This window comes from Cavia porcellus, unplaced genomic scaffold (assembly GCF_034190915.1).
Source record: "Cavia porcellus strain 051 isolate PalLab524CR breed Dunkin Hartley unplaced genomic scaffold, mCavPor4.1 scaffold_7, whole genome shotgun sequence".
Classification (NCBI taxonomy): domain Eukaryota; kingdom Metazoa; phylum Chordata; class Mammalia; order Rodentia; family Caviidae; genus Cavia; species Cavia porcellus.
In genome coordinates this window covers 36,588,833-36,616,609 of record NW_026947490.1, presented here as the reverse complement: position 1 = coordinate 36,616,609, position 27,777 = coordinate 36,588,833, and the positions used below count along the sequence as shown (strand labels likewise).

Below are 27,777 nucleotides of genomic sequence, written 5' to 3'. Positions count from 1 at the left end.
GGTTGGGAACCCTGGTGCAGGGAGAGGGGAATGAGTGTTCTCCTAAAGATTGGCTGTGAGATGCCACAGTGGGGCAGGGGAAGAGGAAGCATCTTCACCCCTGCAGGGCTGCAGAGGAGGGGGACAGGGTGGGACAGGCACCCCAGGGCTCCACCCACAGACTGTACTTCGGGACCTGCCGTTGGCCAGCAGCAAAGCTCAGTGCTCTAAGAAATAGGACTTTATTAGGAATTTAAAAGGCTATTGTAGATAGGATACAAATTTCATCATGGAGCTCTTGCGGTGGCTCAGCCGAGACCATAGAGCAAATTAAAAACCACGTCTGTGCCACGAAGCTCATGTGACCCGGGTAGGCAGAGCCATTGTCAGTGATTCTCAGTCCCCAGGCACAGACAGATGCCAGGCAGCACCCTCTGCAGGTATCCACACAGGTGTCCATGCAGGTCATCCTTCAGATGTCTATGCAGGTGTCCATACAGGTGACCTCACAGGTGTCCATGCAGGTTGTCCCTTAGGTGTCTACCCAGGTTTCCACACAGTGGACCTTACAGGTGTCCATGAAGATTGCCCCTCAGGTGTCCACACAGGTGACTTCTCAGGTGTTCATGCAGGCATCCACATGAACTGTCCCTCAGAGTCCCCATGAGCATCCAGGTGCTCGTAGCCTGACCCCTATCCTGCTGTGTCCTCATGTCTGTGTCACCAGTCATCCGTGATGATCAGGTTGGGATTCCTCTCTTCCTCGTCCAGCAGAAGTGCCTGGGTCTCTGGCCGGAACATAGTTCTCCGCAGTCTGGCAAAAGACAAGAGATGCCAATTAATGGACGCTTTGCTTCACTCTGTCCATCATCTCTTTCTGCCCAGGACACGCCTATGAGTCGGTATCCCGCCAAGGGACAACAGGAGAACCTAGATCTGCAGGGACTTTGATGAATGTTCAGCACCCATCCCACTCCAAATGATGACGACCACCATCGCCACCGCCACCAGCACCCGGACTTGTCACCACGTTTGTTTCTGTGGCACAAATTCTCAAACCCAACCGCGGTGACTTCAAACCACCAACTGGACGTCACTATCGGGGTGAGGAAGAGTGGCACATGGATGTCCCTGACCCCTAGGGAGCTGCTCTGATGTCACTGGACAGGCGAATGCCCAGAGCTGGTGACAGAGCACAGAGACAAGATGTGAGCGATGGGCAAGGAGGGGCTGGCATGAGCTTCGCATTTACAGAGAAGGTGCCGCTCATTCCTGTCCCTGCCTGTGGCCTCCAGGATGCTGTGACGGCCCTGAGTGACCTGAGCCGAGGACACTCGGGTCACCAAGCCGAGAGAGACAGCACTCCTGCCAGGGGCCAGGCCCAGGGCTGCGCAGGGGATGAGAACCAGGTGTCCGTTCTCTAGCAGACTCGTGCACCCTGTCTCTCTCTGGGCTCTGCTCACTTACGGCTCCCACTTACCCCCCCCTCCCCGCCCGGGGGTGGGATCTGAGCTCCTAGCACCCAGCAGGCATCTGGAAGCCTCTGTCGGCCTCCAGGAGGCTGTGAGGGGATACAGGGCTATGCCTCTGTCATCGTCATGGTCATTCTTGTCCCTTAGCTGACGAGTGCTTCCTGGAGCACCCTGCTCCAGAGGGAGGACGGGCAGTGGGAGAGCACAGCCCCACCCGGGTGCCATTGCCAGGGCAGAGCAGGAGCAGGCATGGATGCTGTGACCCAAAGGGGTGACAGCCAGCTGCCTCTAAGGCCTTGGCAAATGTCAGAATGGGGCAGAGACAGAGCCTGGCAGCCAGCACTTCTGGAGGGAGACGTCTCTACCCAGGGGACAGAGGGGAACTCTGGAGCTGTAAACCCAATACCTGATGTGGCCCCTTTCAAGGAGCCAGGCTCTGTGCCTGCCACCACAGGGACCTGGTGTCCATTGGGGGAACGAGGAAAGTGAATGGGAAAGACCCCAGCTAAGGGCGTGACCCCGTTCACATGACACTTCTAGCATTCCTAGGTGTCACTATGATTGTGCACACTGCAGTAGTGTAACTATGTGTAATACAAGTGCAACTACGACATGTTTATCTGTGCAAGTACAAATGTAATGTCTATCACAAATGCAGCTGCTCCTCAGTTTGTGGTGGATGGGGCTGCACCTGACTACCCTGCAGCCCAAGTCAAATATCCTGACCACAGATCACACAGCTCAATGGTCCTGCCAGGCCCAGCAGAGAGTCGTGGCTGTTTGGAGACAGCTTGGGACCCCCACCTCCACTCCCACACAGAGTCACCTAACACCCAGGACCCAGGACCCAGGACCCAGGACCCAGGACCCAGCACCCAGCACCCAGCACCCAGCACCCAGCACCCAGCACCAGGCCCCAGGCCCTCGGGGTGGTAAGTATAGAGGCACGCGTGGCTTTCTCAGTACTGGGCTTGATGGGGTACTGGGTACTGGGGCCGTGTGCCACAGTGCATGTGTGAAAACGTAGCTGTGTGCTGGCATGTGCACTGCAATGGTCCCAAGTACCACTTGCCAGTAGTGGCAGAGTGAGGGCTTGGTAATCCACCTCTTTCTCCTCCAACAGCTCAGATGGGGCATCAGAGCCTCTGCAAACAGGGAGAGGATGAAATGGGGGGAGGGTGGGGAAGCGGAAGAGACAGGCTGTGAGAGGAGTCCACCCCACAGGGAAGTGGTCACTGTGCACCACAGACAGGGGCTAACGCAGAAAAGGCTAAAAAAGAAAAACAACAAAGGCACCAAGATGGCTGCACACAGCAGGAGCCATCCTGGCCAGGCCCTCCTCGCAGAAGGGGACCGTGCCAGCTCACCCCAGCAAATGCAGGTTGCAGTCGGGGTGCCTGAGACCCTCACACAGCAGCACCACCCCGTGGTGGCCCAGGCGGTTGTCAATCAGGTTCAGTAGGATCAAGGTCCTGCTGCTGGTGAGCACGGTGGCCAGGTCACCGCAGCAGGCTCCCGTTAGGCCGCAGTCCTCCAGCCTGCAAGGGAAGATGGAGGAGGTGTGAGGGGAGCCCCCTTCCCCTCCCCCCACCTCGCCTCTCCCTCTCGTCTTGGGCTGAGAGTTCTGAGTGCACTTCCTGGCTTCCTGAGCTGCACCTGATGGAAACTTGGGGTGCAGTTCCCATGGGGAAACCCTGCCCTGGGGCCTCCGAATGGGGCTGTGCTGGACACCAGAGTCTTTACAGAGGCACAGAGTGAAAGGTGAACATGAGGCTGTGTGATTGAGCTTCTGAGAGGGGAGATTCAGCCACTGGAGACGAGGGAGGGGAGGGACAGGCAAACACAGGCCCCAAGGGGGCCTGGAATCAGCCTCAGACCTGGGCCTCATAAGAGAAGTCAGACATCAGAGTTCTACAGCACCACACTCTGGACTCTGAGCTTTGCACTGCAGCTGAAGTCAGTGAGTGTGGCTGCTGGGCTCAGAGCCCAAGCCCTGCCAGGCTTCTGATGGTCCCTGCCTGAAATCCTAGTGCCGTGGGAGGCTGAGGCAGGAACATCACAGATTTGAGCCCAGCATGGGCTGTGTAGCAACTTCATAAGACTGGGTTTTTGTTTTTGTTTTTATACCAGGAATCGAACTTATAACTGTGCACTTGCCAGACAGGCGCCTGTGCCACTGAGCTATGTCCCGGCCCCATAAGACCCTGTTAAAAGGGCTGGGAATGCAATGCCACTCAGTGTGAAGGTGCTGGGCTCCATCTCCAGCACTACTTAACAGAAGCCCAGTCTTGCAGGTAGGTGACTGCCAGTCCTATCACCCCTAGGGTCCCCAGCTGACAGCCGGCCAGCCTCACTCCAGCAGCGAGGTCAGCTGAGGCCAGATGCCAAGGGAACCCAGCTCTCAGGCTCATGCACACAGGGGAGCACCTGTCCCCCACAGTTGGCCACTGGGCAGACCCAGCCACAGTCGCGGGACCCACCCCAGGTACTCCATGTGGCAGCTGGGCTGTGCCAGAGCCCCACAGAGCAGCTTCACGCCTGTGTCCTTCAAGAGGTTGCCGCTGAGCTGCAGGTTTCTCAGGTTCCCATTGGTGGTGAGGGCGGCGGCCAGGTCTCTGCAGCCCTCCTCCGTGATGGAACATTGCATCAAACTGCAGAGGCAGCAAAGGTACAAGGAGCTGCAGAAGCAGTGTGGCATGGCGTGGCGTACAGCCAGGGACCGCAGTATCACCAGGGAGGAGCTGTCATCACCCTGGCCCTGATCACCACTGAAGCCATGAGCCAGAGTGAGAGTGAGGAGGCTGTGGCCCAGGTGGGAGCCTGGAGCACTAGGCTCGAGAGAGGAGGCCTGGAAGGTGCTGGCTATGTAACCACAGGACAGGAACCTGAGGCTGAGACTCACTGGAGGAGCAGGACCAGCACCCCTCCCAGTATCTGGGGGTCTCAGAGGCTCCCGATCACAGCAGACCTGAGGTTGTGCCCCAACCGCCCCTCTGGGGTATATACCATGAAGGACAGCACAGGACCTGCATGTGCAGTGCCTATACCTTGCTCAGTGACACTGGGAACCCACACTGCATGCAGACACCTGCAGGCATAGCTCCAAGAGCAGGAACTGGGATGGGGACCTTGAAGCAGGGCCCACTGTGGAGAGGCCTCCACGGCAGGTATGTTCGTGCCCAGGTGCAAACAAAATGAGACAACACAAACTACTGAGACACAGGTGTGGAACAAACCTCAGCACTTGCCTGTGACCATCACTGGCCAGTACAGGGAGCTCAGCTGTGGACACCATGGAGAGCTTTTCCCACCAGATGGGGAGGATTTCCCACCCTGTTCCTCACTACAAATAGCTCCACAATGGGATCTATCCTGGATTTGTTTTGTATTTGTTGGTTGGTTTTTAGCTTGGTTTGATTGTGTGTGCACATGTAGGAGCTTCTGCCTTGGCTCTATACATTCTGTGCTATTTTGTCTTTTTATATCAGTGGTTGTTTTACAGGATGATCTAAGCCTGTTTTACTGTTAGCTCATTACTGAGATTTGGTCAGCTCCTTAGCTCTTCTCTCACTTCCCGTTTATTTTCCCTTCTTATCTTCCTTTACTCTTCTTATATTTTCTTCATCTCTGTCTTCCTTTCTCCCTTTTTTGTATAAAACTAGTATTAATATATAAAATTAGTATAAATATTGCTAATGCTAAAATAGAAATATAAACTAGCATTAATATAAAATTAGCATTAATACAGAAAATTATTAAGCAGAATATTGTTACTGTTTATTTTCTTCTTACCTATTGTGTATTAGTATACTCCTTGTCTTTTCTGAGTTCTTTAAACAGTGGAGATCTCTTAAAAGTTCTCAGCTTTGCACTAGTCTATGTGTGGTTTGCTTTTTGGCTCCTGTCTTTGGTAGGTTTCTTCTCTCCCAAAGCAATTTGTAGACCAAACCTCACTGGCAGAAACAGCTGAGAGGGCTCTGTCCTAGGGAGTCACCTCTGGCCCAGGGAATCACAAGGAGAGAGCCACTGGCTGAAGTGACCTGCACGCCCTGCGGGAGACGTCCTTACCTGCTGGCCCGCCAGCCTCAAGACAACACAAGAATCATGAGAAAGTAAGGCAGCAAGACGCTCCAAGGATTCACGACTCTCTAAAAACAGAAACCTGGGGTACCAGATGGGTGAGATCCCAGGAGAAGGATGAAAAGCTGATAGTTACAATGCCCAGTGAGACTGGGGAGATGCACAGAAGTAGCTGACTAAATTAAGGAAGACAGAGCAGGCTGGGAAAGAGATAGAGGTTCTGAAAATAAACCAAGTTGAGGGGCTGTGGATTTAGCTCAGTGGCATAAGCGCCTGCCTTGCAAGTGTGCGGTCGTGAGTTCGATCCCTGGTACTGATAAAAACGAAAAAGACAAAAAACAAAACAAAAAAAAAAAAAACAAAAAAACTAAGCGGAAAAGCCTGGAGATGGAAACCCTGTTAGTTAAAGAAAAACTCAACCGAGCTCTCAGTGGAGCTGGACAGCAAGCTACACACAAACCATCTGAGAGCCCCCGGATTCATGCTCCCAGCCTCAAGGAGGGAGAGGAAATACAGCCTAATGGCACAGAAAGCTGCTCATTGCAGCAGTGGAAATCCCCTAGACCTGGGGAAGAGAAGGACCTCCACGGAAAGGAGGCATCTAGAACCCCACAGAGCCTTGACCTGAAGGGAAACAGCCTGATTCTGAATAAGGAAGGTTGGAAGCTGTCAGAAATGCCAAGTAGCTTACAAGGGCAGACCCATCCGAACAACAGCAGAATTCTCAACAAAAACTTAAAAGCGCACCAGGACTGGGAATGATGTATCCCTAATCCCAAAAGAAAACAATTCTAACCCAGGTTTCCAGACCACACGTGGCTGTTGTTCAGAATCCAAGGACAAGTGAAATCCACACAAACCAAGGAAACTCACGACCACCAAGCCAGTGCTGCAGATGGAACCTAAAGAAACCCTAAGGGTGGGGAAGAACACAGCCACCATCCCGAGACCCGGGGACCGAGCTGGGTGCTTTCAACCCCTCTGCCTCAGCCACAGACGCCACAGCCCACTGGAGGAGAAGGCATGGTCACCTACATCGATCCAAAGGACCCACCACAGCACCTCCAGGCTGCAGGACGGGAATCGCAGGGCCTCACAGAGCACATTCAGCCCCTCATCCCTCATGATGTTTAGGCTGAGGTCCAGGACCTTCAGGGTTCTGTTGGTCAGGAGAACTTCGGCGAGGTAATCCCAGCACCAGTTACTCAGGGAGCAGAAGGCCAGTCTGCAGGACAAACAGGGGAGAGAGGTGCTGCGGCAGGGAGGTCACGTTACAGGGGAGCTTCGTTACCCGACACCCAGGACCTGCAAGACAGACCAGGGCTTGTGGCTTACCTGAAAACATCTCCCTTCTTACATGAAAGAGGGATTAGAAAACAAGACCCATGAAGCAACTCATAAGAAAGACCGCGGTGTGAAACCGCACAGCAAACACCGCTGAGAACACTTAAATTCCAGTTCTAATGCCACTCATGGACAACATGGGCTCTCAGCTCCCCGAGGCTGTCGCTTGCTGGGTTGGAGAAGTGTCTTGCAAAACCCTTGAATTCTTTAATTCTGTTATTCTTGCAAAATCACCCTAGATTCATGGCTTCCTAAAAAGGATGCAGTCCACTTTGGGACATTCATGAGGTACAGAAAAGTATAAAGAGATTGCACCCCAGGGATATGGGATCTATGTATGACCTCGAGATATTTAGGTTTTCTGGCATTTTACATTCTAAAAAATTGTCAACATTTAGACAAGAGTAAAATTTTACGCAAAACCCCCATCTCCAATGTCTACTGCAAACTGAGACTCCTGGCCATAGGGAATCCTAGTCCAGATGTGGCCCCCTGACAGCCAGGGATGGAGGAGCAGCTGCTTTGGGGTGGGGCCTGGGAACTCTGGGTCTTCACACTGCCCTGGCCACCTCCACTGCCCTCCATGAACCTGGGCAGCTGGGTGTTCTCACTGGTGAGAACCGGAACTTGTGTAAAACTAAGCCATCAAGGAGCTCACAGTATTAAATCCTGTTTCCTCCTGCTAAAAATCACATTTGCAAGTCTAGATTTAACACACGCTCTATTTTTTCAATTGTACATTGGCATTCAATAAAATGATTTCATGGTAGTGGTATCTAAATTGTCATCATGGATTGTACTTAATACACACTCTATAGCATTTTCTATGCGTTAAATATTTCGCTACCTTAAAACAATGTCTTTTTTTACCAGCTGCTGGAAAACATTGAGAATTAAAAGTTAATTTGTGCCGGGAGCAGTGGCACAAGACTGTAAGCCCAGTTCTAGGGAGGCTGAGGCAGGAGAATTGCTGTGAGTTCAAGACCAGCCTGAACTGCATAGCAAGACTCTGACTCAAAAAGACAAAAAGAAAGTTAATTTGCAAAGAAACTGTTGTACACTTAAATAATAGGAGTCAAAGAAATGCTGAGATAAGGTATATTATATACTTCCACTTTTTGAGTTGTTTTACTCAGAGTGTATTGCTATAGATCTAAAATTGAAATTAAAACAATTGTTCTACAAGGTTTAGCTTATATTGGAAAGACCTCCTAGATGTTAACAGTTACCACTTAACTACTTCCCAGTTATCCAGCTGTAACTGTATTTTTACACTGAGATGTTTTTGTACTCTAGGCTGTTACCTCTCTGTTGATTTGTGCAATCTCTTCTGACATTTTCACATCACATGGACACACGTACGTAAAAAACTATGTGTGTTACGTATTGGAGCTGAGTAACCAATGGCTCCTCTGTTTTCCTCCTCTGGGTTCTGTGTATTCTGCTTTTCTGAGGTCAGCCCACTTATCTGCCCCACACTCCACAGTAAACAGGGTCACGCAGCCCGGGGACAGCTCACTCTGTGACTGTCCTGAGCACCCTCTGAAAGCCTACTCCCCACATGAGAGGCCGATAAGTGTCATCGGCCCAGGTGGTACAAGTTGCCAAGCTTCTGTTTTATCAGAGACCTGAGAAAGCCACAAGTCGTCCCTTGGCATCTGGGGAGGGGCAGTTTCAGGACCCCTGTGGATGCCAGATCCTCTATGAGACATAGTGAGGGGTTTGCACGGCACCCACGCACATCCCCTGCACACACACTTGAGGTGTATGGTGGCTCGTGCATACAGTGCTGTACATGCTGTGGAAATAACCACCACGCAGGAAATAAAGACAAGGAAAGAAGTCTGGATATGCAGCACAATTTTTACCCAGAATGTTCCTGACCATGGTTGGTGTAGTCCACAGGGGCCCTGCTGTGCGTGCACCACACAGTGTGTAGGACAGGCGTGTGTCCTTCCCTCTCCTGTGTACAGAGCAGTACACAGAGCTGGCAGAGGCCAAAGAACCACTGAAGAGGATGTCAAGCAAGCGTGAACCATGCAGGAGCCCGGGTCTCCCCATCTTAGCTTTTCTACCTCTTCCTCGGTGCTGGTGTTAGACAGAGCAGGAGGGAGCCCAGGCCCAGGCTCACGCTGCCACCCGGCAGTCTCACCCCAGGGCAGCCTCCCGGTCACTTACCCCAGGAGATTCAGGGTAGAGTCAGGGTGGCAGAGAGCCTTGCACAGGGCTCGCACGCCCTTGCCCAGGTGATTGGAGGCCAGATTCAGGTACCTGATCTTCCTGTTGTCCATTAGGATAGAGGCAAAGACCCTGCACTCGTCAGCCTTCAGCTTGCAGTTAACCAGCCTGCAAAGGGAGACAGGTGACACTCCGGTGGCTTCTGTTCCTGCGACGCAGTCCTCTTGCTGACCTAAATAACCCTTCCCCTACTTTTTTTAAACTTTGGATATTGGGTATTTTATCTCAGCAACAAGAAAAGTAACTAAGACAGTTTTCTTACATATTCTACCACGAGCACAAAAACAAAACAAAAAATAAATTGTGAGTAAAAAGATGCCAAATTGTACGTCTCGTGTATCACCAAACTTGAATCTAAAACATACAAGAAAAATCCACACAGTAGCTGTTAGAGGACGATAAGAAAATCAACCTAAGGCTAGCTGGAGTTAGAAACTAGAAGATAAGAGTAAAAATTTTGCTTATAGAAATAATAATGGACAACTTCCCAAGCATGAAGAAAGAATTTGGCACACAGGAAGTGAGGCTTAGAGAACACCAACCAACCATGATGAAAAAGAAATGTCCATGACAACTTACAATTAAAATGTCAAGAAAACACAGCTTTAAAGGCTGTAAGAGAAAAACAAAAAATTCACATAGAAAGATAAATCCATTAGAATCACAACAGGCTTCTCAACACAAACTTTAAAGGTCAAAAGAGTTTGGGGTGAAATGTTTCAAGCCTAAAAGCAAATAAATTCCATGTCACATTAACATGTCAACAAAATTTTCTTTCAAAACAGATGGAGAAATAAGGACATTCCATGAAAAAAAAAAAAAAAAGCAGCTCACAAGATTTATAAACGTGAAACCAGCTCTCCAGAAAATACTCAAGGCAGAAATACTCTCCAGAAAATATCCTAGGCAGAAAAGCTGAAGCCAACAAAGCCAAAAATCCAGATGTAAATATGTATCAAGCAAGGCAACTACAGAAAAAACAAGCAAAAAGAAAAACAGAGGAGTCACTAACAGAAAAACAGTGCAGTAATAACAGTTTTCAGTATTAACTCTCAACATTAATGGCTTCAGTTCTCTGATTTAAAGTCAGAGACTGACAGACTGGTTCAGAACATAGAATGCAACAGTCTGCCAATTCAAGAAACTCATCTAATCCAAAACTAGGTGAGTTTAGACTAAAAATCAAAAGGTATAAAGTAAGGTTCCATGGACCAGGACCCAGTAAACAAGAAAGGGCAACAATTTTACTCTTGGACAAAGTAAAACTGCTCAGAAGAGATAAAGACAGTCATTAGGTACTGGGTGAGAGAATAATCCAATAAAAAAGACAACATTTGTAAATATATACGTGCTGAGTCCTAGGGCACCTACCTTCTTAAAACATACTGATAGACATAAAAGATCAAACAAACACTAACATGGTTACAGAGGATGATCTCAACACACCACTTTCACAAAGAGACACATCCATTAGACAAATCACCAAATATCACACACCTTCGAACAAATGGACTCAGCAGATATCTAGAGTATTATACCTACTACAAAACAGCGCACATTTTCCTCAGAAGCACCTGTATCTTCCTGCTAAGTAGACTGCATATTGGTCCACATCTCCCGCTTATATACATAGAAAAGAATTGAAATCATGTCACATTTACAATCAGACATTGTGCGATGAAGTTAGTAATCATAAAGGAAACCACAAAAAACTTAGAAATAGCTGGGAATTTAATAATGCACGCCTGAGCACCAAATATGTCATAGCAAAAAAACCAAACCATTTTTGAACTCAGCTGATGAGACACACACAACACAACACAAGCAATGAGGTGCAAAGCAAGGAGTCCAACTGGGGAGCTCAGGGGAATCAGTGCTCATGTGGGGGGAAGCCAAAGGGAGCCCAAATGCATAAATTAATGAGGAACCTTGAGAGACTCAATCCAAGCCCATGCTGAAATGAAGGGTGGAAATCACATGGCCAGAGTAGGGATTAATGAAATCAAAACTAAAAAGAAAAATGATGCCAGGAAATAAAAAATCAAATAGCTGGTTTGTTCAAAGAATAGTTGGAAAATATTAAAGAAATATTGCAAGGGTGATTCGATACACTCATTTTCAAGATGAAACCAAGAAGACGTAAAAACTTTGAACAACCCAAAAACAAACAAAAAATAGAGGCAGTAATAAAAAAAGCCTAACAACTAAAAATTTTAAAAAGCCCAGGACCTGAAGAATTCCCTGCTGAATTCTATAAAATCTTTAAGCCTTTATATCCCCATTACACCTCAATCCCTTCAGTAAAACCAAGAGAGAAGGACCACTTCCAAACTCATTTCTGGAAGCCAGCGTCACTCCACCTCCAAACCAGACAAAGAGCCAATCCATAAAGAAAACTACAGGCCAATCTGCTTAATGAACATTAAGCACAAATCTTCAATACCATGCTGGCAAATAAAATTCAACATGTCATCAGCAGGATCATCCATTATGACCAAGCAGGTTTCATCCGGGGATGCAAGGATGATTGATGTACACAAATCAATAAATGTAACTTATCACAGGAACAGAAGCAAGGACCCAAACCACATGACCATATCAATAGGTATAGAAAAGCCTTGTGACCCGATCCAACACCTTCTCATGATAGAACCCTGAAGGAAACAATGATAGCAGGACATTACTTAGATCTGATAAAAGTCATTCGTGACAAACCAATGGCCAATGTCACATTAAATGGGGAAAAATAAAAGCTTTCCTCTAAAATCAGGAATGACACAAGAAAGCCCACCACCACTACACTGTGTCAATATTAGCCAGAGCAACTGGGGAAGAGAAAGAAATAGCAGGGTGAGGTCTAGGAAAGGAAGTGTTCAAATTATCACTTTGCAGATAACACATGATACTCTGCATAGAAGACCCAAAGAATTCCACCAAGAACCCTTAGAATAAACAAACGCAGCAATACAGAAAGATATGAAATCAACACATAAAATAGCATTTGTATACAGTAATCATAAACTCCCTAAGAAAAAGTTAAGAAAACAATACAATGTACAATACATAAAGAAAAGTTAGAATACCTAGGAATTAAATACCTAAACAAAGAAGTGAAAGACCTCCATGGTGAGAACTACAGCACTCTGAAAAAGGAGATTAAAGAAGATATGAGAAAATAGGTGTTTCCTGTTTGATAGGCAGAACCAGTATTGTCAAAATGGTCATAATCCCAAAACTGATTTGCAGATTGAATGCAATGCCAATCAAAATACCAACAGGAAGGAGATGGGCATGCTGGCACACATCTGTAATTCCAGGACTTGGGAGGCTGACGCAGGAGGATTGTTATGAGTTTGAGATCAGCCTAGGATACAAAGTGAGCTCAAGGCCAGCCTGAACTGCATAGAGAGACCCTGTCTCAAACAACAACAACAACAAAAAACCAACATATTCTCCACAGAACTAGAGAAAACAATCTTAACATTCCTATGGAACCAGAAGGGACCCAAAATAGCAAAATCAAGGCTAGGTAACAGGAGCAAAGCAGGAGGCATCATAATACCTGACTTCAAACTATACTACAAAGCAACAGTGCTAAAAATGGCAAGGCACTGGAACAAAAACAGACATGAGGATCAGTGGAACAGGACAGAGGATGCAGAAGCGTCCCAAGACTCATTCAGCAATTTCATCTCTGACAAAGAAGTCAAAAACATACACTGGAGGAAAGATTGTTCAGCAATGACACTGGGAAAATTGGCCATCTGTGCCCAGAAGACTGGGGCAGGAATTACATTCTTCACCAGGTACTAAACAAAAATCAGAGTGGGTCAAAGATTTAACCATTCAAATGGAAACAACCTATTGGAAGATAAGACAGGTAAAACTCTCGAGGTCATAGGTGTAGGCAAGGACATCTGAAGAAGACTCTAATTGCACATAAAAAGTGAAACCAAGAATTGACAACTGGGACTACAACAAATTAAACTGCTTCTGCTCAGCAAAGGAAACAAATAACCCACAGAGTGGGCAAACAATTTTGCCAGTTAAAACAATCCCACAATTCTGTCTTATGCCAGGAAAGATGGCAGTCTTTAAGAAATCAAATAATAACAAGTGTTGGTGAGGCTGCAGTGAACAAGAGACCCTTCAATATTGTTGGTCAGAATGGAAACTAGTACGCGATTATGGAAATCAGGAAATTTCTCAAAGAACTAACAAAACAAACCACTGAACCCAGCTCTTCCCACCTTAGGTGACTTCCCAGATGAACTAATACATTGCATTACAGTGAGGCAGGCACAGCTGTGTGTATGGCAGCATAGTTCTTGACAGCTAAGCCCTGAGAGCAGTGCGCAGGTCCATGGACACTCAGATGGCTAAAGAAACTGTGGTGTTAGACATGATAGACTACTACTAAGCTATAAATATGGATAAATTTGAGGTATCTGTAGGAAAATGGAGAAAGGGGGTCCCTCCTTAGGAGGAGAAAGGGGCCTCAGAAGAATCAAGGTGTGCTCTGCATGTATGCCCACTCCCTGACATGCACATAAACTGTGTCCTGCAAACAGGCACCAGCAAAGTTAAACGTTAAGAGGAAATTATTCAGCCACAGAACGAAGGGCACTAGTGACCCATGTGCAATTTGCAGGAACCCTTGCTAAGGGAAAGCAAGCCTTTCATACAGACTGCATATTGCATGATTCCTGCGTTGCGCAGGATGGGGAAATTCACAGGGAGCAGTGCCCTGAGAAGTTTCCCGGATGGGGGGGCTCATGCTCATGGGCGGGACTTCTCCCCGCGCAGGCTCAGACCCCCCACAGCGGGATGCAGGATGGTTCCTGGTGTCTCCTGAACACACGCTAATTCCACTGAATTTTATACTCCAGCAACATAAGTTGTGTGTCATGTGTATGGTGTCTCTGTGAAGCCACTGTTAACTATGCCGTGGTCTTGCCCAGCATGGACCTGGTGCTGATGAAGGCATCTGATATCACTTCCACCGCCACCACCAAGATGCATCCAGGTCCCCCTGTGGTTCAGAGCACCATCCTGGGGAACATGACCTCACCACATTCCTCATCTGACTCGGCCTATGTGGGGGAGGACCATCCACTCCTTAGGTGTTCCGGGCCTGCCCTGATCACATTAGCACCTGCCTTTCCACAGCTCTTTTGAGCTTGCATCCTAGGGTGGGATTGCTGGGTGAGGCACCTGTTGCATGGAGCCGGATGGTTTGCCGAGGTGGCTGGGCTGGTTCAGAAAGGACTTTCTGTCTTGAGTGCCCAGTCTCCCGTGAGGTCAGAAAAGCACACACACAAACCCCTGTGGCCCACAGGACGTGGCGCCTGGAGACTCACACCAGCTTGTTCACATGGCAGGTAGGGTGGTTCAGCATGTCCCTCAGCCACTTCACGTCCTCGTGGCCCAGCCTGGTGTTGGAGAGGTTCAGGTGCTTCAGGTTCGGGTTATGCATGAGCACCTCGAAGAGACGCCAGCTCTCACAGTGGAAGTTCACATTTGTCATCCTGAAAACCAGGGAGAATGTGAGCAGGTTTCATCAGCAAAGGCCTGGAAGTGTGGCCCGGGACCCGCCTTTGATCACCTCCTCCAATCCAGTGGTCAGTGCACTCTGATCTCACAGCCCGGCTGGGAGTGCAGGGGCTCCTCACCAGGTGGCTTCCAGGTGCAACCTTGGTTGTCACAACCAGAGGAAGCCACTGGCAGCTGGGAGTCAGAACCCCGGGTGCCGCTCAGCGCCCTTACCATGCCTGGGATGGACACCACACACCCCTGCCATGGGAGGAGCTCTGCTCAGGGCCGGAAGTCCATACATAACTTGCAGCTGGCTGGGACCAGAGCTGGGTAGGAATGTCATGGCATGCTCAGGTTGGGCGACCTGACTTCCAACTTACAAGAGATTCTCCAGGATGCAATTGGGCTGGCTCAACTGGTTAAACAGCACAGCGAAGGCAGGCTCGCTGAGGGTGCTGTCTTTCACCCGCAGTGTATGGAGGTGCCCATTGGTGGTGAGCACAGAGCACACCTGGTACCAGTGCAGGAGGTCAGAGTCTGACCTGTGTGGGAAGAAAACAGGGAACTCGGCGCAGTGTCTGCGCCCCATGGGCTCTGTCAGGCAAGTCCCGGGAATCCAGGGGTCTCCCCAGCCACATCCACAGCTGGCCCTGGCGTCACCAAGTGCTTGGACACTCGGCAGGGGGAGGCCAGGGAGGCATCCAGGCTTTCTGAAGTGCCCCCAGCAGGAGGCCGCTGGGCCACCATCTGGGCCTCAGTCAGGCCACTGCCCCACGGACAGCAGAGCCCATGCTGTGGACCCAAGGTCCGGGCAAAGCTTCAGGATTTGCACTCACCCCTCCCGCTCTGTAACCTCGGGCGCCCTCCTTGACCTCTCTGCCTGTGACTGTGATGGACTGTACCTCGGGAAGGTTTAGAGCAAGGGATACTTCAGCTGGTGGGTCAAGACAGAGTCTGAGGTGGGCACAGGGGAGGACAGAAACACCAGCCACGGTGCCTCAGGCAGACCCTCAGAGAGCTCAGAGCCACAGTGGTGCAGGCTCGGCTGGCCGGGTCCTCACAAGGTGAGCCTCACCGCTGTGTGGCTAAGAAAGATGAGGCCCATGGCAAAGGTCACAGGGACAAGGTCGTGGCCCCTCAGCCTAGTTAGGTACTGTTCTCATAGAGCAACTCCGGACACTGACCCCATAAATACGAAGCCTTCAAAGAGTGAAAGTTTACAGAACAAAATTACGTAACTTCAGAGCAGAATCAATGTAGGCCTTTGCCTGCTGCCCAGGACAGGGAAGGTGCTGAGCATGACCAGGTGCTACCCCACCCTCAGCAACACCAGAGCCAGTGGGCAGATCCTGGAACACAGGGAAAAGAAAGTCCCAGAGCAGGCATCCTGATGGGCCACAGTGGGCCCAGAACTCTGGCAGGCTAAGACAGGAGGATCACAATTTTGAGCCCAGCCTGGGAAACAGAGAGATCTAATTCTCAAATTTTGAAAGTAAAAAAATAAAAGTATATTTTAAAAGGCTTTGGGTTTAATTTTCTACTACAAAATAAGGAGAAGATGACAGGGGAGAAGGACCAGGAGAAGGTGAAAGAGGAGGACGGGGAGCAGAAGGTGGAGAAGCTGGAGGATAAGGAAGAGGAGGAACAGGAGCTGGAGGAGGAGGATCAGGAGGAGGAGGAGCAGGAGGAGGAGCTGGAGGAGGAGAAGAAGGAAGAGCTGGAGGAGAAGGAAGAGGAGGAGCAGGAGGAGGAGGTGCTGGAGGAGAAGGAAGAGGAGGAGCAGGAGGAGGAGGCGCTGGAGGAGAAGGAGGAGGAGCAGGAGAGGAGCTGGAGGAGAAGGATCAGGAGGAGGAGGAGCAGGAGGAGGAGCTGGAGGAGGAGGAGAAGGAAGAGCTGGAGGAGAAGGAAGAGGAGGAGCAGGAGGAGGAGGCGCCAGAGGAGAAGGAGGAGGAGCAGGAGGAGGAAGAGCAGGAGAGGAGCTGGAGGAGGAGTTGAAGGAGCAGGAGGAAGCCGAGCTGGAGCAGGAGCTGGAGGAGGAAGAGCTGGAGGAGGATCTGGAGGAGGAGGAGCAGGAGGAGGAGCTGGAGCAGGAGCAGGAGGAGCAGCAGGAGGAGGAGGTCCCCACTGGTGTACTCACTCGGAGCCCTGCCCTTTCTCGCCTCTCGTGAGGACGAGCTTCATGGAAAGGCTGAGCTGCCTCAGGTTGGAGCAGTGCTTTAGGCAGTGGGCAGAAACCTCAAGGTCGGTCCTGCTGGAGATGGGGAAGGTGAGCTCCTGCAGCAGGGCCATGGCCTGCCTGACGAAGGCCTCATCCTGCATCTCGAACAGACAATAGAACAAGGCCAACAGGTGGACCTTCTTGTGTAGGTCTTTGGTCTGCCCCAGGACTTTCAGGCACTGATACAGCTGCTGTTTTACCTCATTGGACAGCTGGAAGCCAAAAAATGTGTCCAGCCTCTGCCTCTCCCTTTCATGCAAGAGACCGAACAGGAAACACCCCAGAAACACCCAGTGTGTCCTGGACTTGTCCAGGAAGGTCAGCAGGAGGTCTTGTGTACCCGCCACGGCTGGGTGCGGGTGGTGGCCAGGGCTCTTGAGCAAGTAGAAGAGGGCAGCGCAGAACTCCTGGATGGACGAGTGCAGGAACTTGTAGCGGGGCTCGGGCCCTCGACACCGCAGCAGGATCCTGAGCTCCAGCAAGGCAGGGAGGTCGGAGTCTGCGATTCCGTTCCTCCTGAGGTCCTGCTCCCCAAACACCATGCAGTTGGCCCACATGCCCTGGACAGCCAGGGAGCACAGGCTGTGCAGCTGGGCCTGGCCCTGCCAGCTGGGGCCCTCGGGCATCCTGGGCGTGAAGAGGTGGAAGAGGAAGGAGGCGTACAGGGGGGTGGACCGCGAGCAGGCATGCGCCATGTCTGCACCTCGGTCCATCTCGAGCTTCAGGACGGTGCTGACCAGCCAGCAGGGCACGGGCAGCCGGCACAGCTCCAGGATCTGTGCATTCTGCTGTATGATGCAGAAGGCCTCCGTGGCCTGCTGCAAGTCTTGAAACACACGGTAGAGGCATTCCTGGATGTCTCTGTTACCGAAGCCCATGAGCATCCTGACCTCGGGGTCGGCCAGCCGGGCCTCCAGCTCCAGCCCAAACTCCATGGTCACCGTGATGAGCAGGCAGCACTCTGGCACCATCTTCCTCTTCAGCAAACTGCTCAGCAGCAGCCGCGGCGGCCGTGCCTCCCCCCAGCCCTGGCACAGCTCACTCTCGGGCTCGCTCAGGTCACACCCCAGCTGCTCCAAGCCATCCACCAGGAACAGGATCTTCTCAGGGTGCGCCAGGATCTGGCTCACAGGGGCCGAGGCATCGGGCCAGGTGCTGGAGATCAGCTCCGCCAAGCTCGTCACTGGCAGGTGCTTCAGTTCCTGGCAGCAAAAGTAGAAGATGTAAAAGAACCTGTCCAGATAGAGGTGGCCCCTGGACCAGGCCAGCATGAGCTTGGTCAGGAGATGGGTCTTCCCAGATCCTTGTTTTCCTCTCAGGAGTACAGTGTGGACCACCTTCCCGGGTGTCTTGGGGGTGAAGAGGGATTCCACATATTGGAGCTCGTCCTGGATGATATTCTCATCATAGCTTTTGTGGATTGCGGGGATGGCTTCCTTGACCAAGATACTGCAGAATTTCTCCCGCACATGAGCCTGATACATCTTGGAATGACCTGGGCCAGTGAGCACGAGAAGGACAGAGACAGATCAGAGTTAGATTCTCAGGCGTGTCTGCGCGGGCCCTACCTCTCCACCTTCGGGTGCATCTCCCCAGGGTCCCTTCACACCCTGGCCACCTCGAGGGGGCGCTGTGTTCAGCTGCCCTCCTTCATCATGGCAGAGCTGCACAGAGTGACTGAGGGGCACTGCTGGACACAGCTGGGCAGGAGAGTGGGCGGAGAAAACTCAGAAGTAAGTGCCCAGAAGACAGCACAGAGACACAGGGGAAGGAAATACAGAAGAGAACAGGAGAGCCAGGTGAGATGCAGCATAAGGACCACTGCATGCAGCTGGAGAAAGCAGGGGGGATGGGGAACGTCTGAACCCTAAAGGCTGAGGGTGAGAGCTGGGGCACGTGGCGAATTTCGAGCAGCCTGGACCGAGAGCGCCACACCTGGATGAAGGACCTCCTGGTCGGTCGTTCATGAGAGCCGTCGCCTCATCTGCCCTTGAGATCTCAAATGTGCAAGGTAAGTCCTGCCTCTAAGCAGGGTAAATTCCACACAACTCGTGTGGTTGTGGTGCCTTTGGGTCTCAGCTTCTTGTCATAAGCATCTGCTTTTCAAATATGCAATGCATGCACAAGTGACCCTGCCCAGGAAATGTTCAGCACCACATCTCACGACTGTTGGAGGACCTATGCAATTGTGCTACAGATCCCGAGGTCACGGTGGTCTACAGCAGGGGCCACTGGCCCTGGCTGCCATGCCAGATCTTAGCCTGATATAAAATGACTGAGGGTGGAGGGACAGTCCCTCCCCGTTGTACCGCAGGCCACCAGGACTGCATAACACTGTCCCTCCCTTGGCTTCCCCATGGCACCTCCTGCCCCCACGGTAGATGGCTTGGTGGCTTCTGCCACATTGACCCTAGCCTCGCCACATGCAGCTGTGTCCCCTCTCCCACATCCCCACGCACCAGTGCTCTCCCTTGTGGCCCTCTCGCAGAGGTCCTGCCTGTCCATCCTCTGGAAGACCCTAAAGGTCACATCCCAGGCCTGCTGCTCCTCATAGTGCTCAAGCAGCAGGCTGGCCAGCTCTTCCCGTGACGCCCTCTTCACCTCAGCCCAGGGGATCTGCCTGAGGCCGAGCTGTGAGGTCTCCTGCTTGAACAGCTCCTTGAACCTCATGAATTCCTTCTTCTTGAGCTCCTGCAGGTACCACATGAGGCCAAAGTCGGCAAAGAAAGGCGATGCCATCTCGTCCAGGCAGAGAGGTCACCCTATAGAGGGATGACCACAGGATCGACAAGGAGCCTGCAGAGAAGCCAGGGCGCAGAGTTACCAAGAGGTCACCCCACTGGTGACAGGGTGCCGGCAAGGTGAGGGTGGGGAGTTTAACCTCTCCTTTCTCACGGGGATGCTCATGAAGGCCGAGGCACCTGAAAAACCTGCGTGAGGGAGATTCCATCCCCCAGAGAATAATGTCAAACCCAAATCTGATGAGTCCGGGGAAAAGAGAGCAGAAACTCCCCAGGTTAGGGCCCAGAAGCGCTCCCGATGAGGCTGTAGTGTCCAGTGCTGGGTTCAACAAGCCATAGGCAGTCAGCTATGCCCAGCTGCCTGTTACGGATTAAGGAATCCAGCTTTCAGGCAAAGGCATGATAAGCGAGCAGGACCTGTCCTGGGGAAAAACAGATGGGGAAAGAAGACAGGGGACTCCTGGATTCACCTGGATGTCTTGTCTTTTTAGTATCAGAACTCGAACTCAGGACCTCACGCTTGCCAGACCGGATGCACCGCTGAGCTATATACCCAGCCCTGGCACGTCTGTAATACAGAAGTGAAAATAGAGTTAACTACAAGAAGCGGGAAATCTCATTTTCCTCAGCAAAGAACAGAAGCTATATTTCTTCGAATAAGTCAACGTAATGGATAAGAATCGTATTTTCTAACAAATGGTGCCAGCACCAGCAGAAGTCCACGTGCAGGGAAAATGAATTACCCTAGTCTTGGAGATCACCTCCCATCGGCCAGCAAGATGGGCAGCCAGGGGAGGTGGATGTGAAATCTCAGCCACTGCCTCGGAGGAGACCACAGATGCCAAATCACAAACAGTTAGCGGTTGGAGGTCATTCATCAAAGGGTCCAGGACCCGCCGCACACCTCTGAACAGAGCGAGGGGGCCTGAGATGGTACCCATCCACTGCCAACCAGGGTGCAAAACCGTGGAGATCCCCGCTCAGTGTGGCCGCGATGTGAGCAGTCATCGCCACGGGAGAGGATAGATGGATTCCCGGCCTCTGCAACTACGCAAAAATAAATGAGCCGAGTGTGGCAGGGCACTCTGGGAATCCCAGCACTCGGGAGGCTGAGGCAGGAGGATTTTTGCAAGTTTGAGACCAGCCTGGGTTACCAAGTAAGCTCAAGGCCAGCCTGAACTGCATAGTGAGACCCTGTCTCAAAAAGACAAAAATATATTTATGTGCATGGTTGAGTGTGTGCTGCTTACTTTGTGATGGCAGCCTGACCTCCAGGAATCCACACACCCAGCAGCACCCAACACCCAGCACCCAGCCCAAGGTTCACAAGAGTCCTCCAGCAGCAGGTGGCCAGCGGGGCAGCGTATCCTAGTCAGGGATAGCGCTGAGCAGAGCGCACAGCACGGCACAGACACACTCCATGCTGCCCTGGAACTTCCCTGCGTCTAACGCAGTTCCTAAGAAAATTCAAATGAAGGGCAATACACACACACACACACACACACACACACACACACACACACACACACAGGTGTACATGCCCGCGGGCACTGCCCTGGGGATTTTCACAGAATCCTGAAGAGGACACCAAGAGACCCTTCTTCTCCAGTTCACATGGAAGACTCACGACCACTGACCCTGTCCCAAGCCACGAAAAGCACATCTGAACACAAAGCCAAAAGGCAATAGAGGGAGACCTCCTTCTGTGTCCTCACACAACACAGCTAGTGTCAGTGTCAGTGCTGCACTAATATCAGTGGGATGATGACAGAACATGGTGGGAAACCAAACAAAACTTCAAACTAAGAATAAAATAAAATCTCATTCACAGGTGATCATTTGGGGAAATTTCCCCCAATAACAGAGACTAAGTGATCTGGATTTTTTTTCTTTGTCTTTTTTTTTAAAGGATAATTTGCTTTTTTTTTTTCTTTTTTAAATTAGGACTAGAGGTACCCACTTGTTTATTTATTTACTTTTTGGTACCGGGAATTGAACTCATGACTTCATGCTTGCCAGGCAGGCGCTTACACCACTGAGCTAAATCCCCAGCCCCTTCTTTGTCTTTTGAGACATGGTCTTTGTCTCACTGTGCAGTTCAGGCTGGCCTTGGGCTCCCTTGGTAGCCCAGGCTGGTCTTGAACTTGCAACGATTCTCCTGCCTCAGCCTCCCAAGTGCTGGGATTACAGGCGTGTGTCACACACCCGGTTTTGGAAAAAATTAAAAATAAATCAATACACTCAAAGACCTAAATAGTAGGGAAGTTATTACGCTCTCTGCAGAACAGGAACACAATTACCAAAACCGTCCCCTGTAGCTTCTGCCTGGGGGGCCTCTCCCAACAGCATTTGAAAACCTGCTCAGTGAGATGCTGAGTCCCAGTCACTGGGACCTGCTTGCTCCCCCTGACCCAGGATCCTGCTCTGCAGCCATGGCTCCCCCATGCTATCAACTGGTACCACTACCCATGCTGTCCATCTGGGAAACCCCCCAGTCCATCCTGGCACACGCTGCAGCTTGGGAGCCGATAATTCAGAGCATGATTTAGGAGGAGAACACTGGCCATGCTTTATTCCGAAACTTCCAGACCTAGGAAGGAGTCAGGATTTTCTGGATGTGAAGACAGAGGCAAGAAGAGATTGAGGTCAGAGCAGGACACCTCTGAGAGCAAGGGCACAGATGCCACCAGCGGTGCTACAAATCCTCCCCTGTGCCCCTCAACACCTCTCTGCCACCTCCACCAGATCACCAGAGCTTTTCCCAGCTCCAGTGTGATATCACATGCAGTCTACTGATAGCAGATGTGTTTACTTGTGTAGAAGCCCCGTGTCAAAAATCACACTTAGAGCCTCAGGACTGAACTTGTGCGGAAGCACAGCCTATGGGGAGGGGCTTGCTCAAGCTGAGGTCCCACCGGGGTAGCAGGGGCCCCTAATCCCTTATGATGGATGCCCTGATTACCAAGGTGGATGTGGCACAGTGAGGGCAGGTGGATGTAAGGACACAGGGGGCAGACAGAGAACATCTGAAGCTACAGATGCCAGTGGAGATCCTCAGGCCCGAGTCCCCTCAGGTCCCCAGAAGCAGTCAGCCCTGCCAGCACCTTGATTCTGGACTCCAGCGCCATAAGACCCTAAACCCTGTGTCCAGGCCACTGTGTTTGTGGGTCTTGGTTGTGGCAACCCCAGAAAAAACCACCATGCATCAACAGAGAATTAGAAAGAGATCACCGCTGACCCAGAAGGCAGGTGAACAGAAGTCATCTCAGATGAATTAGAGAAGAAAAGTATGAAAAGCACAGAAGAGAGGAGAAGAGACTGAGGATGAGAAGCTGAACACCTTCATGGAGCCCAGGAGGAGAGGAGGCAGTGGTATGGAGGGAGCACACAGATGGATATCCCTGCCCACCAGCTTGTCAGTTTGTGACCACAGGATAGTGGGACACTGCACCCACTAGGCTGTCCTGCTGCTCACTTCTAGCAGAGTTTCTGGCACATGGATGAGGCTGCTGGTGCTTATGGTGGGGTTGCTTTGCGTGGACTGGTCCTGCCCCTGCCCAGTGTGGGTGGCTGTGAGTGTTCTGAGCATGTTCAGATAGGCTGGGTTTGGCAGTTAGGTGAGGGTCACTTCTCTGGGGTTCAGGATCCGCCCAGGGACAGTAAAGCACACGTCCAGGGGCCCAGATGATCGTGGTAGCACAGCCTTGAGGTCTGCCTGGAGCCTGGCTCCCTGATCTCCAGCACAGTTTTGCACTCTGCCTGCAGCCACTGTGAACTACACAGCGTGGCTCTGGCACACCCTCCGCCATGTTGCTGCTGCCTTGGGGCCCGTGGACCATGGACTGAGTCCTGTGAGACAGTGAGCCATCTTCAGCCTCTCCTGCCCTAAGCTGTGGGTGTCAGGATGGTGGCTCCCAGAAAGGAAAGCTGGCAGATACACGGAGCTGAGCCTTGAGGTTCCCCAGCCCTGGGTATCAACTGCATTTCCAGTCTACGGTGAAGCTCTCAGCTTGCAGTGGGCGTATCAGGAAGTAGCCTTGTGGCTAAGGGGTGTATTCATTGGAAAAGACAACTGGAAACTTTTCATTACCAGGTGAAATAAACCAGTCCACTAACCAAGAAGCCCAGGGGGTACATTACAAACCCACACTTAGACTCATGGTGGAGAAACCAAGGATTAAATGAGAAAGGTAAAGATCTGGGGAGCAGTTAGGTGGTCCAGGGCAGCAGAGGGCAGCCCTTTCGCTCTGGAGTAGGGTAGTCAGATAGCAGCGACCTTCTCAATGCTACAGAAAGGAGCAACCCACAGCAGATATGCAACCAGAATCATACCACCATCAAGAAGGAATGGTAGACACTTGCAGGTAAACAACGCTCCCAGCAGCAGACGTACGCGATAACGCATCCTAAGCAGTGGCCATTGGAGAGAAAGGAAGCAACCCCTAAGGAATCTGGAGAAGCCTCCGTGAGCTAATACAGATGCTGTACTACACTTATGAGCTATGGAACAACTCAAATTTGTCACTGTACTGAGAATAAAGGATACCAGGTATACTCAGGGTCCAGTTGGGGAGATGACGGAAGTAAAACCTTGATATTAAACTCTGATAAACCCAAGAACTGGTGAGACTCTGACCTCACCACGAGGGTTTATCCGCCAAAGTGCATCAAGGGAAAAGGATGTTTAAAACTAATCAGAAAATAGCAAGAAAGGACAGAAGTAGGGACAGGGGATGGAGAGACAGAGCATATCGGATTAGATAAAAGCAGAAACCAATACGCATCCTTCGAAGAGACATTTTTTTTCCCCAAAAGCACAGAAAATGAGATCTATGAAAAAACACGGGTTCTGACCAAAAGTGCCAGTGTATGAATATCAGTACCAGAAGGGCATGTGCCAGCCAAACCCAGGAATAAATGCAGACAGTGTAAGATCAGAAGCTTTTCAAGTCACCAGGAAGAGAGAACACCATGCTTGTAGCAGCAGTTATATTATGGCCTGAGAACGCATCACTGTCAGAAACACCAGGAAAACTAAGGCTACAACCATAGCAGGGTGTTTTAACAATCTGCTCCCAGAAGTAGCCCAACAACTTAAAACAAGCATAAAAAGCTAAAAGAGAACAGATTTTCACATGTATGCAGATCGCTGCACTCAGCTACAAACAGGTTTCTGAATCATTTGTAAGTATCAGCCCTACAGTGACCCTTGGGTAAGTTTCAGCAGGTTTCGGGTACCAGAAGTCCTGCAAAATAGCATAGTCATAGTTTAGGTCAGAAATCAATGGTGAAATGATCTGAAGATGCCAAGACTGAGAAATATGTTCCCAGGAATATTGACAAGGAAATTATTATGAAATAAAGTACTGTAAGTAAGATTTAAAACTGGGAGTAGTGATGAACGCCTGTAATCCCAGCACTTGGGAGGCTGAGGCAGGAGCACCACTGCAAGTACAAGACCAGCCTGGGCTACAAAGTGAGCCCAAGGCCAGCCTGAACTGCATAGTGAAACCCTGTCTCAAAAAGACCAAAAAAAAATCGAATGGAATGATATTTCCTGTTATCAAGCATGCACATGAGTGGGGTGCAGCCCCCCCCCCCCGGGGGGAAGACAAGAACACTCTGCTTAAGGTGTGAAAGAGAAAACTCGAAATCTGCCGAGCAGAGTATGTGCTTAACAAATCCACCAGAAGAAACAGGAGAAAATAATAACAACACCGTGAGCTTCAAGAGTCCTAGCCAGGGGGTGTCTAGAAAGACAGAGAGTCCGTTTGAGAAGCCCCAGGGGATTTGAGGGGAAGAAAGCCCAGCGGCCACCAGCATGAGAGAGGGGACTGTCACACACCACACACCTGGGCAGCTGGCATACAGCAACATCGTGGCCTTCAAGCCAGACCAATGACTCTGTCCAGAGACGCACAGACCCTTAGGAAGCATGGCTTTCCCTTTGTACATTTTGGGTAAAGCTTCTAAAACTAATATCTCCAGGTGAAAAGAATCCTCTCCCACCCCAAAGACTTTGACTCAAAGATCCTCATTGGTCAATTATCTAAACTGAAACCAGAAAGTATTTGCCCACAGCATGCAACCCCCCCACCCTGCCATGGCCTTGGCTTAAGCTCTTTAGGGCACAGGGTGGATACGGGAAGATGACAAGTTTAGTATGAGAGTCCCAAGGTCCCTGTATGAGAGTCCAGACGTCCCTGTGCTCCTGTGAAAACAGATGCAAAATGACATGCACAGACACGAAATGTAGTCACAAGGTCTTTGTGTCACATCAAAACTTTACAGCCACACGCCTGAAACAGGTGGTCAGTTTGGAAGGACATGGGTCATTAGGGGGACCCCGCCTGGTCTGGGAAGACTTCATTTTATTTATTTATTTTTTTTTTTAAAGCCAGTCAAATTTAGCAGTGGGGGAGTGGTATACCAATTTTAGTGACACTAATGTTAATAACTTCTGATAACCCACTGCCATCAGACCAGCCCATTTTATTCATTTTTTATTTTTTGTCTTTTTGAGACAGGGTCTCGTTGTGCAGTTCAGGCTAGCCTTGAGCTCACTTTGTAGCCCAGGCTGGTTTTGAACTCACAGTGATCCTCCTGCCTCAGCCTCCCGAGTGCTGGGATTACAGGCGTGAGCCACCACACCCGGGAACCTCATTTTAATGAAGTCAATTAACTACAGCTTTTCTCTGCAGTGCCAGGACCTGGACTTCACCCTGAATTTTTAGGGCTGGGAATGCAGTTGAATCTGTAACAAATGATAAATATCAACGTGGATGGATGCAGAAAGACATCCTGTTTGCACACACCCACGTCGCAGAAGGTGAATCTTGGGGTGTCACAGCCCCGAATCACATCCCCGAAGATCCCACCATGGGCCCACACAGCCCTCCCACACCTGGCTCCCCGGGGCCTCGAGCTCTGCCAGGCTTTGCGCCACAGGTGCTGCACATCTAATGCAGCCGGTGCTCCGAGCTCCTCCAGCCGGAGATTCCCGAGCTGCCCTGTCCTCTGGTGTTTGAGACCCCCACCCTTCCCTCGCCTGGGCTCCAACCCAACCGATAGAAGTCATGGAGTTTGCGTCCCATCCGGAGAAGGACAGAGCCGGTGCCCAGTCCTGCCGGGGATAAGCTCTGGAAAGTGCAGTGGTTTGCCCCCAGCTAGGGTTAAATAGCACTGCAAAGGGCCTGGGGTCGGGACACCACGGAATCTTTCAGGGTGGGTCAGAAGGGCGGCCACGCAAGAAGGAGGACTCGAAGACCCACAGCAGCACAAATCCAGGCCCGAGGCCCGGAGCAGAGAAGCGCAGACTCCCGCCCCCACTCACCGCGCAGGTCCAGGTGCGCCCAGTGGTCCATAACGGGTGGCTCTGGCGGGGAGCAGAAATCGTCTGTGAAGCCAGCTGATTGGCTAGTGAGTTCCTCTTCCCATTGGCCCAGATGGCTTCGCAAGGTAGAAATCCTCAATGAGAAACTCTAGCAATAAATAATTCCCAAGGATTTATTGATTTATTTTATTTATTTTTTATTTATTTTGGTACTAGTAGGGATTGAGCCCAGGGCCTTCTCAGTGAGCCACATCCCTGCTCATTTGAAATTTTTAAATTTTAAAACAAGGTCTTGCTAAGTTGCTAGGGCTGGGCTCAACCTTGCAATCCTCCTGCCTCTGCCTCCCAGAAGGCATGTGTTATGGGCCCAGGATTTCACAAGTGTTAAGTATCTTTTGTTACAGTGTGTTGTTAGAATGGTTCTGCTTTATATGAGTGTTGTGCTTAAGTCATAAGTTAACAGTTTTTCTATAAGTTTGTGGGGCAGGACTTTGCACAGATATTCAAACGTCTCAGATAATGATGTCCCCCCTCCTCTGAGCCACCTGTGGTGCCATGGGGCTGGCTCTGCCGTGCTCCAGCCCAGGGCTGCAGCCTGGTGCTGAGCTGAGGGTGCACTCAGTACTGAGGGCATCTCTTGGGGTGCTTCCTGGCCCCTTCTTTCCCAGCTTGTGAAGTTCTGAGGTCCATGTTCCACATCTCGGTGACTCTGCCCAATGCCAGCATGGCCCTCTCTTACCCTCTGTGCCCAGCACTGCAGGAGGCAGGCACAGATCCCAAGTCTCCCTGCAGACCCTGGGGCCTCCAAAGCCCCTGTACCGCCTGCCCCTGGCAGCA

At 50.8% G+C, this 27,777-nt stretch overlaps 1 protein-coding gene across 6 annotated transcripts; it reads right to left on the bottom strand.

Annotated features, from left to right (window-relative positions):
* Window positions 1–207: 207 nt before the first annotated feature.
* LOC100713701 (NACHT, LRR and PYD domains-containing protein 4-like) lies at window positions 208–26,999 on the bottom strand. 6 transcript variants are annotated; one of them, XR_010048485.1, is made up of 11 exons: window positions 26,941–26,999; window positions 20,078–20,175; window positions 19,326–19,662; window positions 16,786–18,361; window positions 15,029–15,190; window positions 14,474–14,641; window positions 9,054–9,221; window positions 6,567–6,756; window positions 3,932–4,102; window positions 2,819–2,989; window positions 208–793 (listed from the first exon to the last, which is right to left on the bottom strand). XR_010048485.1 is itself a non-coding variant. In XM_063252286.1 (11 exons), the coding sequence occupies exons 3-11, from the start codon at window positions 19,603–19,605 to the stop codon at window positions 700–702; spliced, it is 2,868 nt and encodes a 955-aa protein (XP_063108356.1). In that variant the 5' UTR covers window positions 19,606–19,662; window positions 20,078–20,175; window positions 26,941–26,999; the 3' UTR covers window positions 208–699. The 6 variants fall into 6 exon arrangements, 5 of the variants coding, with proteins under 5 accessions (XP_063108356.1, XP_063108355.1, XP_063108357.1 ...); XM_063252286.1 differs by having other exon boundaries at window positions 6,586–6,756; window positions 9,147–9,221; XM_063252285.1 differs by having other exon boundaries at window positions 6,586–6,756; window positions 26,941–26,998.
* Between the last annotated feature and the right edge of the window lie 778 nt (window positions 27,000–27,777).